This window comes from Fonsecaea multimorphosa, assembly GCF_000836435.1.
Source record: "Fonsecaea multimorphosa CBS 102226 unplaced genomic scaffold supercont1.17, whole genome shotgun sequence".
NCBI classification, from domain to species: domain Eukaryota; kingdom Fungi; phylum Ascomycota; class Eurotiomycetes; order Chaetothyriales; family Herpotrichiellaceae; genus Fonsecaea; species Fonsecaea multimorphosa.
Window position 1 is genome coordinate 220,047 of NW_015971651.1, and position 15,407 is coordinate 235,453.

General features: G+C 52.9%; 5 protein-coding genes across 5 annotated transcripts; 3 read left to right on the forward strand and 2 right to left on the reverse strand.

Moving 5' to 3' along the window:
• Window positions 1-272: 272 nt before the first annotated feature.
• On the forward strand, window positions 273-1,885 carry Z520_07989 (homocitrate synthase, mitochondrial; the record flags this gene model as incomplete). The annotated part of the gene is made up of 3 exons (XM_016778486.1): window positions 273-366; window positions 418-553; window positions 613-1,885. The coding sequence occupies 3 exons, from the start codon at window positions 273-275 to the stop codon at window positions 1,883-1,885; spliced, it is 1,503 nt and encodes a 500-aa protein (XP_016630334.1).
• A 568-nt stretch (window positions 1,886-2,453) lies between these two features.
• On the forward strand, window positions 2,454-4,309 carry Z520_07990 (uncharacterized protein; the record flags this gene model as incomplete). Its single annotated transcript, XM_016778487.1, has 2 exons — window positions 2,454-2,557; window positions 2,656-4,309. The coding sequence occupies 2 exons, from the start codon at window positions 2,454-2,456 to the stop codon at window positions 4,307-4,309; spliced, it is 1,758 nt and encodes a 585-aa protein (XP_016630335.1).
• Window positions 4,310-5,742: 1,433 nt separating this feature from the next.
• On the forward strand, window positions 5,743-8,283 carry Z520_07991 (uncharacterized protein; the record flags this gene model as incomplete). Its single annotated transcript, XM_016778488.1, has 2 exons — window positions 5,743-5,948; window positions 6,165-8,283. 2 exons carry the CDS (start codon window positions 5,743-5,745, stop codon window positions 8,281-8,283), a joined length of 2,325 nt encoding a protein of 774 aa, XP_016630336.1.
• A 1,099-nt stretch (window positions 8,284-9,382) lies between these two features.
• Z520_07992 (mannose-1-phosphate guanyltransferase) lies at window positions 9,383-10,697 on the reverse strand (the record flags this gene model as incomplete). Its single annotated transcript, XM_016778489.1, has 5 exons — window positions 9,383-9,402; window positions 9,452-9,589; window positions 9,646-10,565; window positions 10,625-10,634; window positions 10,691-10,697. The coding sequence occupies 5 exons, from the start codon at window positions 10,695-10,697 to the stop codon at window positions 9,383-9,385; spliced, it is 1,095 nt and encodes a 364-aa protein (XP_016630337.1).
• A 2,065-nt stretch (window positions 10,698-12,762) lies between these two features.
• On the reverse strand, window positions 12,763-14,097 carry Z520_07993 (uncharacterized protein; the record flags this gene model as incomplete). Its single annotated transcript, XM_016778490.1, has 1 exon — window positions 12,763-14,097. One exon carries the CDS (start codon window positions 14,095-14,097, stop codon window positions 12,763-12,765), a length of 1,335 nt encoding a protein of 444 aa, XP_016630338.1.
• Between the last annotated feature and the right edge of the window lie 1,310 nt (window positions 14,098-15,407).

Sequence of the window (15,407 nt, forward strand, 5' to 3'; positions counted from 1 at the left end):
CAAAGGGCACAGGGCGCATCCACAATTCTACTTACTCCCACTTTTTTCCCTCTGGCTTTCTGGCTCGCGGCATCATCTTCCTGCCATCATCTCCGTCAAATCACCGACTCGCTATTTTGACTCATTATTCCTCTGCTCCAGATTTACATCTGCTCCTCCTCACCGCTCAGCTTGCTTTTTCCTGCACTCTTCCTGCACTGATATCCCTCCTTAGTCCTGATAGTCAAGACCTCCTACCAGCTCCCAACCTCTCTCCCAGTTCACCGCTCAAAATGTGTCCCTCGGCCGACGAGGTTGACTCCAACGGTGTCAATGGCCAGACCAACGGCACCAATGGCCACGCAAATGGAGTGAATGGCAATAGCAGTATGGCCATTGCCCTCCCTTATGAGTGGTGCCTCGCTGACCAGCTTACAGACCATCCGGGTTACACGGGAATCAACACCAACCAAACTCCGCGAAATGCCAGAAATCCTTACATGCCCGTGGGCGACTTCCTCAGCAACGTCGGTAGATTTAAGATTATCGAGAGCACATTAAGAGAAGGCGAGCAGTATGTTGGAAGATTATGCCCTGGAGACCGGAAAGATGCTGACTCCGGTTCGTTCACAGGTTTGCAAATGCCTACTTCGACACCGCCAAGAAGATTGAAATCGCAAAGGCTCTGGACGAGTTTGGCGCAGACTATATCGAACTCACTAGCCCGGCCGCCTCAGAGCAATCTCGCAAGGACTGCGAAGCCATCTGCAAGCTCGGCTTGAAGTCCAAGATCCTCACCCACATCAGATGCCACATGGACGATGCAAGAATAGCAGTCGAAACTGGTGTCGACGGCGTCGATGTGGTGATCGGCACATCGTCCTTCCTCAGAGAGCATTCTCACGGCAAGGACATGACTTACATCAAGAACACTGCCATCGAGGTTATCAATTTTGTCAAGTCTAAGGGCATCGAGATTCGATTTTCCAGCGAAGACTCCTTCCGATCTGATCTCGTCGACCTGTTGTCGCTCTACCAAGCCGTTGATAAGGTCGGTGTGAATCGGGTGGGGATTGCTGATACCGTCGGATGCGCTTCGCCCAGACAAGTTTATGACCTCGTTCGAACACTGCGCGGTGTTGTCAGCTGCGACATTGAGACCCACTTCCACAACGACACCGGCTGTGCCATTGCTAATGCATACTGCGCTCTGGAAGCTGGCGCCACCCACATCGACACCTCGGTCCTCGGCATTGGCGAGCGAAATGGCATTACCACGCTTGGTGGGTTGATGGCCCGGATGATCACGGCCGATCGCGACTACGTCAAGAGCAAGTACAAGCTGGAAAAGATCAAGGACATTGAGGAGTTGGTTGCCGAAGCTGTCGCCGTCAACATTCCCTTCAACAACCCCATCACCGGTTTCTGTGCCTTTACTCACAAGGCTGGTATCCACGCCAAAGCTATCCTGGCCAACCCGAGCACATACGAAATCATTGACCCCTCGGACTTCGGTATTGGACGATACATCCATTTCGCTTCTCGCCTGACCGGATGGAACGCCATCAAGTCGAGAGCACAGCAACTCAAGATTGAGATGACGGACGCACAATACAAGGAAGTCACGGCAGCCATCAAGAGACTGGCTGATATCAGACCCATTGCTATTGACGACGCGGATTCCATCATCCACGCATATCATCGCAATGTCAAGCTGGGCAAGAAGAACCCGGGGAATGAGGTCGAACTGCCCAACATGACCGAGAAGGAGAAGCAACTGCTGGCCGAAAAGCAGCAGGAGGACCAATCAGTACCGGAAAAGAGGCGGTTGGAAGAGGCGGTTGACGACCAGATCGCGACGGAGCAGGTTGTCAAGAAGGCGAGAACGACGGGTGTCACGGCATAGACAGATACCCGCGTGCATTTTCTCCCGGAGTTCAAGGTTATCTGATGAAACGGCCTGAGATATTTCCCGAGATGCGGGCACCTCTGCATTGAGAGATCTGTCGACCCAGCTGGATTTGCACATAGCACGACCTAAACGACAGCTACGGGTTCGACTTGGAAAACAAAAGCAAGAATGGGACCAAAAGGCTCCATAGATGAGTGCACGTCAAAGCTATAGACGTTTTTGACCTGTCCTTAGGTTCTGGTCTCATGACATATAGTCACTTGATAGAAGCCCACACTGTGTCTGAACGAAATACGAGGTCCTGTTGTGGTGGTTCTTCGGAATATCGATTTGCCGACCCGCGGTATACGAGGAACGAGGCGACGTTCAAACTGCGGAGAAAGACGTTGACGCGAGCATATGAAAATGCGCCGTCACCGCCGTGGCTGTCGTCACATTATTTGGTGATAGAAAAAGGGCCTGGTCGTAGCTCCCTCCCCTCTCCTCTTTTCGACATTCCTCTCAATTCCTCGCACTCCATCCTTTCCATGTCTCATCGGTGACCCAGAATCTCGGTCCCATAATGGGTGGCTCCTCTCCTCTCCCCCTCAGTTTGCAGAGCAAGTTCCAGCGAGCTCGAGCTGGTCATTTGGCTCGCCTGAGGGACTACCAGGGCAATTTCAACATGTATGTCCATCGCGTTTCCGCAATGTTGGAATCTCCTTGACATGGTGCTATTCCGTTTGCTTCGGTGCTCAGACAACTAATTCTACAACCATCTGCAGACTCCGCAATATAATCTTCATCTTCTTCGTCCTCCGCATCCTCCGGCGGTCCTTCTATTTCCTCCGTGGCCATGGGCTGCTCGGTTCCCTCGCTCTCCTTTACCACACCACCCACAAAACTCTGTACAAAATCTTCCTAAACCTGCCTGGTGTACGGTCGAAAGTCTCCAAGCAACTTGACGCCGCGCGGAAAGATCTCGAAGATAAACTCGTCCCAACCGGCCCCGGCGTCAACCGGTACTTGCATCTCCCAAAGGAGCCATGGACCAAGGATCAATTACATGGCGAGTTGGAGACCTTGGCGGCTATGAAACGCACCCGGTGGGAAGAAGGCAAAGTCTCGGGCGCAGTCTACCACGGCGAACAAGAGCTGTTGGACATACAGTTCCAGGCCATGCGTTTCTTCAGCGTGGCCAACCCCATCCACGCCGATGTGTTCCCCGCCGTCCGCAAGATGGAAGCTGAAATCGTGGCAATGGTGCTCGCCATGTTCAATGCCCCCAACACTGGTGCTGGAGTGACTACCTCCGGAGGCACTGAGTCGATCTTGATGGCCTGCCTATCAGCACGGCAGAAGGGCTATGCAGAGAGAGGGATCACGGAACCGGAAATGATCATTCCACATACCGCCCACGCGGCGTTCCACAAGGCAGCATCGTATTTCAAAATCAAGCTACATGTTGTTCGCTGTCCAGCGCCCGACTATATGGTCGACATATCCCGCGTTCGCCGCCTGATCAACCCCAACACAATCCTCCTCGTGGGCAGTGCCCCGAACTACCCACACGGGGTCGTGGACAACATTCCTGCCCTCTCAAAACTTGCAGTGGCATATAAAATCCCCTTACACGTGGACTGCTGTTTGGGGTCATTTCTCATGCCGCACCTCTCCAAAGCCGGATTTCCTTCACCATTCGCTGATGAAGGAGGATTCGATTTCCGTCTCCCAGGTGTAACATCAATCTCGGTGGATACGCACAAGTACGGCTTCGCACCCAAGGGAAACTCGTGTGTTTTATACAGAAACAGACAGCTGCGCGAATATCAATACTTCATAAGTCCCGACTGGTCAGGTGGCGTCTACGGGAGTCCCTCCATAGCTGGCTCACGGCCTGGAGCGCTGATAGCTGGATGCTGGGCCAGTATGATGGCTGTGGGTGAGAAGGGGTATATTGACGCCACGAACAAAATCGTCACCACGAAACAAACAATTGAAAACGCCGTGAAGGAACATCCTATCCTGAAATCAGCATTGGGGATACTGGGTAAACCCATGGTTAGCGTGGTGGCGTTTGAATCCCTTGACCCGCAAATATCAATCTACGACATCGCCGACGCAATGTCCAAGAGGCATTGGCATCTCAACTCGCTCCAAGATCCCCCGGGAGTCCATGTCGCAGTGACCTTGCCCATGACAAAACCCGGAGCCGTGGACGGATTGATTGATGATCTCATTGCGGTGGTCAAGGAAGAAAAGGAGAAGATTGTGAGTCAACAGGTCACCAGCAGTGGAGTTGTTGGGGGTGCAGTGGTGAAGAAGGACAAGGCCAAAGGAACCAGTGCGCAACTATACGGCGTTGCAGGGAGCCTGCCTGACAAGAGCATCGTGGAGAAGATCGTCGTGGCATATTTGGATACGCTGTACAAGGCCTGAGGAGATCATACTTTCATATCCTTATAAGTTTTTCTACTGCTGTTTCGTTTTCACCTATCCCAATAAGTTTTCTTGATCTGCGCGGCATATCTCAAGCAAGCGAGCGAGTGATTGACTAGCCAGAGGGCATGGACCGCAATACTGGACCGAAAAGACTGTCGAGAAGACATCCACCTTCTTCTAGGTAGCTAAGTACTTGGATTCAAAACTTCTTCACGTTTGAGGTGTCATAAAAGGGCTGGAAAAGGGCCGGTGGATGGCTTGAATGTTGAATGGAGATGGGATAACGGGGTACGGTGGATCATTGAGCATACTATTGGGGTACTCCCACGCATTCATCCTGCAGCTGCAGTTTCTCATTCTACAGGCGACGCAGCTCACGCTGCCACTGGCACCCACTAGCACCCACTGATCGGAACGTGAGTTCTACGACGTCTCTTCCTCCCACAGCTCCCACTACGCTCGCTGTACAATCTGCAGAGCATCTAGGCAACGATTTTCCCAGCGGAGACGCGCACGAATGGATCCTCCTCGATGGCAAGGGCCTTTCGCAACCGATCGGGAACCTCCATGACCAACACCAATACACATGAGAGCCAGTCATTGACCGCCGACGAGATCTGCGTGGCTACCTTACCTGTCAAATTGTGCCTCGTCGGTTTTGGTCCGGGCCGTCGTATTGCTCGCTGAGACGTTCATGTCGACCGCACATTAAAGTCTTATCTGGCGAGACAGTGATAAGAGCATGCAAGATGGCGTTACTGGCAACAGGGTACAGACGAGTCCAAGATGTTGTGTGACAGGTACTGACTCTGAGAAGCTTGTGGTAGTTTTGTAACCAGCCAGGTCAAGCCTTACCGCGTACCGACACTCGGTCTTCGAATAGAGCCAACTGGAGTCAACAGGCTCAAGCACGCCAGGGCAGCTGCGCCACGCACTAGACCTTTCCATTGGACATTCCTCAGTTCGCACTTATGCAAGTCGAACAAAACCACCTGGCATTCCGCCCCGTGAATGGCCGAAATCGACTGCGCCTGACAGGCTTGAGACCGCCCAGAGCCTCCTAAAGTGCCCATCCCGCCTTTCCCCAAAACTTAAATTCATCAAGTCGAATCCTCCAGGCAAGGCTGTCATCCTTCAGCCCATGTTCTACCTCGTCGACGACGTTATACTTGTCTCGCCCTGATCCTCGCCATCCACCATCGACAAGTACACTCTAGTTCTACGGCGAGGATCGAGAAAACCGCGGTAATCTACTGGCGCACTCGTTCACAAGCGCCCTTGATCAAGGCCCGCTGGTGTTGTTCTCCCTCAGTCTTCAGCTTTTTGCGAGATACGCAACACGAGAGAATCCACCGAACTTACAAGACCGATACTCAGCTGACCCGCGGCTCTGCATGGCTGTAATTACAAATTCTCGCCGGGGCGAGAAAATGTCGAGATCTCGATCGGTGTCCGGGGATGTGGCGCAAGGCCGAAGAGAAGCCAGAGCCCACCAGAAGCACAAGATTCCCACCAAACAGTACACCAGCAAAGACTGGAGGAGGATGCAGGATATCATCACGCAGCTCTACTGCGAAGATAAGGTGACTGTGGCTGAATTGATCCGCCGCTTGCATGGGATGGGGTTCGAAGTTAAGTACGTGAAACTATGCCTTGTCCTGCCTGGAGGATTCGACCTTTTGTCTTAGCTGCAAGTCAGCCCTACGAAGATCCACCAGAGTTGAGCTGGGTTCAACTGATATAGATATGGGTTTCATCTCTGTGTCTCTACCCTCGAGCCTCATCAACAACGGCTCTTTCCTTTCTAATCCCAAGGCTCGACAGCTGGGACGCTAACCTTCATCTTAAACAGCGAACGCATGCTTCACACACGCATTCGCAAGTGGAAAATTGGTCGCAATCATAAATCCAGCGAAATGCGAATGGCCGCTCATCTTCTAGCGGAGTTTCTTGATCAGCAACAGCAACAATCGAACGCATCAGGATCTGGACCTAGTGTCACAACAGGCAAGCGTACTATGCCGAGCTTCGACATCCGTGGCGAGCGTGTCAGCTACAACGAACTGATGCGCTACTTCCGGCGGAAGAAGATCGCCGACCCCGTCTGCTGGGTCAAGGAGCAGAAAGACGGATTGGACCTGAGCGAAGATGTTGTCATTGTCGTAAATGCTGATCCTGTCTCTGTCGGTCAAGCTAGATCTTCTGAAGACGCGTCTGATAGCGAGCACGAAGAGTTCGAGCTTTTTATTGAGCAGGTCGAACAAACAGCTTCTGGACACGTCGCCGACAACTCCCACATTACTTGTCCAATGCCAAATGAGCACTGCCTCGACGAGGGGTACTCCACCTGGGTGGGAGGCTTGCCGCATACCAATATCACCAGCTCCTCTTTCTCAGTGCCAACTCTCTTTCGTCCACAGTCTTATTACGCCATTGAGCAACTCAATCAGAACATGATGCTATATATGAGCTCATATTTATCGTCACCCGCCTCGAAGAGCGACCAAGAACCGGTAGTCCATGCACATACCGTTCATGCGATCTTTGCGTCTAAGATGCAGGATGGAATCTCTCTTTTGGGCAATGTCTCCCCACATGCAGCAGAGTTAAGGAGACGACACCCAGATACGAGTGCCGTGGAAGCTTTTAGTAGCTTTAGGAACGGTTTCTTACTGGTCGAAAACATTCTCAAAGACCCCAGCCCAATGTCACTTACACTGATGCTGAGCATAATTTGCGATCTGGCCGTTCGCGCGGCTAAACCGAGTATGATGTCTTCGCATGTCGGGGTCATTCTGGTGAAATTGCTTGAATACATACGTGAAATGGCGGCGGCCCCGAAGGTTTGTGGGCCTGGACACCCATTGACCGGTTTCTTTGACATCCTGGCACGGGAGTACAGCTCGCCAACAGTTTTATCTTCTTCTGGATCTCAGCCTGTGATTGAACTCATTCTGAACTCTCTCAACCTAGCATTAGCCCAACTTGACCGCTCTTACACTTCTAGCTCTCCCACCACTCTAGCGAGAGCCCAGGATTGGAAGCAGCTCTACGTGCGCGAACGGCTCTGCGACGCTCTCTACTACTGCGGATCGTCCTACCAAGCCGCCCGCTTGAGGATGCGGAGGCGGCTCTTTCATGATCAAGAAGCAAGATACGGTCGCACTGCAAGGAACGTATTATGGACCTTGACCAACGTGGCAGACGACTGTCTCGCCGATGGTGACGTCGATCAGGCGATTGGCTACTTTCAAGATGCCCTTGACAGGGCAGAGACCTTGGTAGATGATTACGGAAGAGCGAAGTCGAGTTTTGCGGCTCGAGAGGGGTTGGGAAGGTGCTGGATGCGCAAAGCCGAAAAGGCAGAAGCAGAAGCACTTTGGCAAGAAGAACAGAGTCGAGGACGAGTTCGTGCTGAGAATCTCTTTGGCCCCGGCCACACTTCGCTGGACCGCAATCCACAAACAAGCCCGAACTCTACATGTTGCTCATGCCACTGCCATTCCTCTTCGGGGTCTCACCCGGCCTCCTCGGAGAGTAGCACTGACAACACGGGGACATCGACGCCGACATCATCAGGGTCTTCGACTTCAAGCTCGCCATTGCAATCCAGTCAAGGCACGAGGTCTCAGGGGCCGACCGGCAACCACCATCTTCATCAACACAACTCGCGCAATCGCCACCCGGATTCACCCGCACACAAGCGCGTACAATACCTCAGAAAGGCCTACGGCTACTTTGTGGACGCAGAGGACGAGGCACGCACATACTTTGAGGCATCAAGCCGACGGATCACGCGGGTGAGTGCACGCCGGCAGGAAGTGGCGGACCTGCTGGGCATCGTCGCGACGCCCGAGTCAAGCACCTGTTCAGGGTCCGGGTCCGGGTCTGAGGACGAGGGCCGCGGGATGAGCGCAGACGGCGGAAGGGGCGGCGACAAACATCAGTCTGGTGGTGGGATGCTCTTCTGACTTTGGCTATGGCTTATGATCCGGTTCCCTGACTGCCGACCTGGGAGCGGCTATACCCAGTACCATCGACAGCGGGTAGAGGCACCCGAGGCCCAGCGTCTCATTCGATTCCCTAGTCACTCACTTCGAAAAGCCACACATCCTGCAAAGAAGTTCATGCGCGCGAGGCTCTATCCCTGACAACCAACTGGATAGAATGCGCTGACTCTGTATCCCCTGGGTGTGGAACATGTACCGACCGACACCTTCCTACTCACTACTACTTGTGTAATCTCCTGCTTCCCTAGTGGTGATGTATTTACACGTGGATGGATAGATAGTTAGTTGACTTAATAACCTACCTAGGTATTAATAAAATACCCTCCAACCACCAGGTTCATCATACATATATATAATACTACGAGGGCATCCTCTATTCACAGTAGGTAGACTCCCCAACTTGATCTTATCGCATGGCTAGCATCCGTCGTACAGAGCACCGCGCACCGCGCACTCGAAAATGACTCCGTCTCACTTAGATATTCCTCATATGAGTAGCTGCATACCGCCATACCAGCATGACTACAAGGAAAAGGTGAAAAAGAGAACCCAAGTACTCAAAGAGTTTGCAACATCTTGTCATTACCATCCCAATCATTTCATGACGATAAAGGGACGCTTGATCTCAATACTATTACAATGGATATTCCATTAGCGTGCAACGCGGAAGGCGTTCGTGTGAATGGCGATGCCGGCGGTGCATCTCGTTTCCCTTCGCCACCAACTCTACCATCAACCCTTCCCTCCGCTCGTAGCGTGCATGGTCCTCTAATGCGATATAAAAAGTTATCCCGCGCATCGTCCCGATTTTCTAGAAACCCCTCAAAATCCCGTTGTCCACCGGACAGAAAAACGTGGTAAAATCTGGAACAACCCGCTCGCTCCATAACGCCCGGGCTTCTTTTTTCAGCTTGCATCTGGTTCAATTTCGCCATGCTCTGAAAATCTCATTCGGTAGTAAAGACATGGTAGGAAAAGGGCAGAAATGTCAAGTTCAAGCAATAGAGTGAGGAGTCAGAATCGCCGCTAGTCAAATGACATGAACAGCCCAAGAGGCCATTTACATGATGATTTGGGGCACTGTAAGTCTGATTAGCTTTTGCACTCTCCAGACCATCAAGATACTTACCCTCGACATTGGCCTTGATGCTCTTGTGAGGCAGGACGCTACCACCATTGACGTAGATTTCATCACCAATGGAAACATCGTCGCCAAGAACAGTGACGTTCTCTAGACGAGCCCAGCGACCGACAGTCGATCTCCAGCCTGGCAACTCCGTTAGTTCATGAGTTTTGGGGCATCTTGTACGCGTAAACACATACCAATGATGGTAGATTTGACCCAGGCATGGTCCTTCACCTTGCTGTCCTCCAACAGGACGCATCGCTGCAATCGGACACCGTCACCGACAACACAGCCCGGTCCGATGACGACGTTGGGGCCAATGCGGCAGTTCTTGCCAATCTTGGCCGTGGGGTCCACCAGGACGTTTCCACCGTACACGTAGGGTTCGGAGTGGGACGCCAGCTTCTTGGAGTTCTTTTTGGCCAGCGAAGAAAGGTACAGGCAGGTACCACTGAGGAAATCCTTGGGCTGGCCAACGTCCATCCAGAAACCGTCGAGGTCAAAAGAGTGCAGCTGGCCGTCTTTAGTCATGGCTGGGAAGGTCTCTTGTTCGATGGAGGTGGGGCGCAGCTCGATTCTCTTGAGGATCGAGGGCTTGAAGATGTAGATGCCGGCGTTGATGCGGTTGCCCACGAACTCGACAGGCTTCTCGACGAAACGGTCGATGCGGGAAGGATGGCTGGGCTTGTGCACAATGACACCATATTTGCTGGGCTCTTCGACCTTTGTGACGACAATGGTGCCCTCCTCACCGTGGGACTCGTGGAACGCAGCCAGTTCCTTGAAAGGGTAGTTGCAAATGACATCCGAGTTGAGCACGAAGAAGTTGGAGTCGTCCTTGCCCAAGATCTTCTCGGCCAGCTTCAGAGGACCAGCTGTGCCCAGGGGTTCGGATTCGACCGAGAATGTGATCTTGACATTGTACATATCCTCATACTTCTTCAAAGCCCCGGTCATGACTTCGGGTCTGTAGTTGACGGCCAGGACAATGTCTGTGACACCGGCAGCAGCGAGAGCCTCGACCTGATGCTCGATCATAGGACGGTTGGCAAACTCGACCAGAGGCTTGGGGAGAGTGAGGGTCAAGGGACGCAGTCTGGTGCCGAAGCCACCAACGCTGGAAAGGACGAGGTTAGCTGAGGGAGAAAAGGGGGGGTAGTGGTGCAGTGGTCGTACAGAATGAGGGCTGTAGGATGAGCAGTCAGTTATCGTTGAACAAAATACAAGAGTGATACTGCTTACCCTTCATCTTGACTTTAGTGGAAGGTAGTCTGAGGACGGTTTAGAAGTCGTCGGCAAGCTCAGGGAATGGTGCACAGTCTGGCGGTGGATGGATCAAAGGCCAAGAACGAATGAAACGTAGTTCAAGGACTACTGTGAAGGTGAGCAAGTGGTCTTGGAAGGTTGTGTTAAAGGAGGATGGACTGGTTCAAAGAGCAGAAGGGAGAGGTCAGGAGAGACAGCCGAGGGAGGTGGTGTTATATGAATGGCTTTGTGTGAGGCGGCGTCGTCAGTTGTCAGTTGTCAGTTGTCACTCAATAGTTAATTGTGTCCCGATGCAGGAAGCAGCCACTGTGTTCGATTGTTTGGAGGCGCAGGGTCACTCCCTCCGAGTCTCCCTCCATCGGGTGCCCCCCACCTGGGTGACTAGAGGTCTAGTGCAGGAACCCTGTGCTACCTAGGCCAGTTAAGCGGCGAGCCTCAGCTTTGGGACTGCCCAAGCCACCGCCGCGGATGGGTTTTAGTGAAGGAGGCACCGGAGGTTAATTAAGCCACTACACTTCCGAGTGACTTTCCCTTTAACAAACCCCCTAACATGCTTTGGCACCGCGTGCGTGGGGGAACCTTTTTTGAAATTTTCTCCTCCCTTTATCGATAAGGCCGGCTCGGCAGCAACGCGCGCCATCGCTAGGGGTCACTAACCTAGCTACCTAGGTAGCTCGCTAGGTAGCTAACCCATCGTCAATCTTAGCGGAAAGGCCTACAAGCACCTAGACACCCACCCCTGAATAATCTGCGAAGGGTGTCGTTCTGGCCTCCGAGATGCAAATCTTGAACCCTGGATCCAATTTCGCAGGCTCGTCGTGGTGGCTCCATCATGGGAACCTCCCTTGCCCCTTTTTCCCATCCACCCCCTTTCGTTATAACAACTTCGATTTCTCTGCAGGAGCTACAAGTAGGTAGATGTTTGAATCAGTCCACTCATCACGCAATCCAGCCTACACGCCGACTCGGACGCTCTCGCGATTGGTTCTTTGAGCTAGCTACTATTCGGAGATCCAACACTGGACCGCTGGCTGCGAGCAATCAATCATGAAGGTGCCCGTGAGGCGGTAATTAGGATGCTTGGTTACACCCAGAAGGTCTAAGCGACAAGCTCCGGAAGGGCATTTAACGAGAACTGGCTGCTGGTCAGTGGTCACGAGGCCATGAGTTAAATGCCTGAAATATCCATCATCCGTGTGTCCAATGTTCATCTCCCTTTTCTCCTCAGCTCCCGTTCGAACATTTGTCCAGGCACAGCCACACCATCTCCACGTCCCCGTCTTCGTCGTACGTAGGCACACACTTACGAGGTACCTCGTTACAGTCCTCCTTTTTTCCCGCCAACCAGAAAAATTTTCTTCTGTTTGCTGTGCCTCTGCCAAATTTAGTGACAACTGACTTCTGACACCACTGACACTGTGTCACCCACCACATACAATGTCACCTTGTCCATGTCTCTAACGTCGTGATGCGATTTGTGAATCGCTGGCCGTTTCGCTCTCAAGTCTCTCGAGCTTACTACTTGTACTCAGTACTCGGTTACTACCGCTCTGATCGTTCTCATCTCATCTCACTCGTACTGGGTGGAGGGAATTTCTTTCCCAGCATTTACCGAGTAACCGTATTCCTTTCTCCATTTGTCTCAGGTGATGGAATACTCTGTACTCGGTAGGACTCAATTCATCCATTGTCACTCGGTGGTGCTACGATAGAAGGATGTTACAACCTCCCACGTATCCATCCAGCTCACATATATCTGTTCGCTAGCAAAATACTACTACTACTACTACTGGTGAGTATGGACGCCGAACCATGATCCCAAAACCCATCCAATGCAGTCATGTCTCGTGACTATTACTACAATACAAGGAGAAGAGCGATGGCACAACCCGCATCACTCTCCCCCTTTGCCGTCTCAATCCTTCTGTGCTGCTGTTATTACATCCTCCAAAGACTCGGGAGGTCCGCCTCCCGAAAGATCGCCGCAGATCTCTGGGCCAAAAACCTCCGTCTCGTAGATCTTCTCTTGGTAGTCAGCCTCCTGCCAATCATGGTGTATCATCAGGTAAGAAGGTAAAGCCGTATGCAGCCTTGTTCTTCCTCCCTTTCCTCCCTCCTGGCAGCCCCAATCCACCTCCCACCCCTCCCTCTCGTTCACCCACAAACTCCATCATCCAATCCCTCACTTTCTTCACTTTCAGCACCTGCGGGTCCTTGCCCACGTTGGCCGTCCGCAGGTTGCTCACCGAGTAGATGCCACTTAAATCGTCGTCGTCCACTTTCTTGCGGAACAACAGATCGATCTTGGTCACGTCGCCCTTCAGGCTTTGCCCGTGCACTTTGCCCCGGAATGAGCTGAGCGCTACGTTCTGGAGCAACACCACATCCCGAGGTTTCATAAACCGCAAACTCCGACGTAGGATGCTTCGGCTTCCTTCCGGGTTCGCGTTGGCTCCGTCTTTCCAGTTCACCCGCATCTCTTTCGGTAACCACATGGAGATGGAGAATCCGGATTTCGTGTCGTCACCTACCACCATTTCTACCAAGTCCACCTCCTTCGGTCGGCCGTATCGGGCACCTGTGATGACTGTCCTTGGCGGCGCAATGGAGATGATGCCCACAACCAAGTTGACTGTCATGGTCTGTGGGGAGATGTTCTGCAAGTACCCCGCATTCGGAATGTCTTGTAACTCACTCAGCGTTTTCGGTCGTGGCGCTTGGCTTAATCGTCGCTGTGAAGGCGTCCTAATGATACCGCCAGGCGTGCCGGGGCCCTGCTGTGACGAAAACATCTCCTCGTTCGATTCATAGGTGGGCGTGCCGGGCGTAATAGAGTCGGAGAAGTGCGAGAGCTGTGAGGAAGGGATGGCTTCGTAGATGGAAAAGGAATGGTCGTAGTACTCGGATAGTGGCCCGCCTTCCGAAGTGTTGAACGCTCCCGTACTGTTGGAAGTGGTGTCTGGAATCGAGGATGAACCGCCAGACAATGAAGGTTGTGACTGAGCTTCACTGATATCGCTGCTCGGGGTAGACACACCAAGCAACTCGGAGAAGGAGAAGAATTCAACGCCACTGCGGTCCATCTCACTGGGCTCATTCTGTTGGCCGCCCTGATGTGGTAATGCACTGCCTGGCGCCGTCTGGCGTGCTTCAATGTTGAGTTTAGGCAAGATCGGTCGCATTTGGAGCTTCTGCGTGGTGATCTGTCGCCATTGGGCACCGAAGGCTTTGGATGAGGGTGATAATGGGGTCTGCGGAGTTGGTGAATCTTTGTTGGTGGGAAGAGACTCGACGTGGGCGGAATCCGGCAGAAGCGATTTCTCGCTCCAGTCGAGCTTCGCTGGCTCTGGAGCTCCCGCCAGGATGATCATCCGGCTGGTCATGAATTGGATGGGTAGGTGGTGGCGATTTCTGCTTGACCGGCGCCGACTCGGAGCGGAAGCCTAGAAAGCAAGAGGCCCTCTCTGTGTTTTCCGTAGATGGTCAATCGAAAGCCCGGAGACGTCAGCGACTGTGCAAAAGGAAAAATAATTCCCCCTCCAATCCCCAATTTCTTTTTGGTCAGCCTGACTCAGCCTTCTGACTCTTGACAAGAGGTCCAAGAGACAGTGTACCGAGAGTCAAGGGCCAAGGATAGACCAAACAGAGCCTCACGAACTCTCCCCGCAAAAATCAAGGCCACACAAAGAGCTCGATTCGAGATCCTGGGGAAACAGAAAAGGACTTGAGAGGGAGTTGGATATGTGGAGGCGGATGTGGCGGATGATCCAAGTAATTTGTAGTTTGCTGGTGCCTTGATGGCTTGGTCGCTTGTCGCTTGTTCTCTGGCGCCTGTTAGGGTCTGTGAAATTGCCCCCCGTGAGCCCTGGCGCTAGGAGAAAAAAAAAAACTTGGTCAGTTGGTACACGATCTCGCCGTGCAGCTGGACTCGACTCGTAGCATCCCCCAGACACCACCGGACCCCTCTCCCAGATCAATTGACCCAATTGTAGGTGGGTGAGCGTGGCCGGATGATGGGAGTACCGATGATCTAGGTTGTGGCGCGTGACTAAGGAAGAAGACGAGCAGTGACGGAGGGACAAATCAAGACAGGACCATTGTTTCTCCGTGCTCTTATTTGCTCTTCTTCTGGCTCCTTCTGGCTGGAGGGACGGTAAGAGTGAGCGAGAGAAGGAGAAAAAGAGTCGGTGACGAAGAGGCAAGTGGGAAGAGTTGGTGATGTAGCTGGAGAGGATGTTGATCGATCGGAAGGGGCTCATTGGCGTTGTTGGCTTCTGCCTTGCGCCGCGTGATTGGTGACGGCGCCGTCAAACTGCATCGGCAGTACGTTTGGTTGGGACGCCAAGTCAGATCCCCAACAAAGATCAAGTTGAATCGCAGGCATTTTCCCCAGGATTGAATTTCATCCGCCGCGCCTAGCGCCCAAAGGAGCAGCCGAGGCACCCACTGCCACCCAGAGCTGTCAGCACCAGGCCCTTGCAGGCCTCACCCGGCCTCACTACGAGGTACCAACTAGCCTAATGAGCCCCAGCTTTGGCTAGGGGAATACGAGATACGGCAGAAACGGTTGGGGCGCTACAGGACTGCAGGTGGTGTGGGGGAAGTTCCTGGGTAGCCGGTACTTGTCTTTTGGTGCCGCACAGCGCAAACATGCAGGTACCTGGTACTGGGATGGGACACTGTGTCTTTTTCA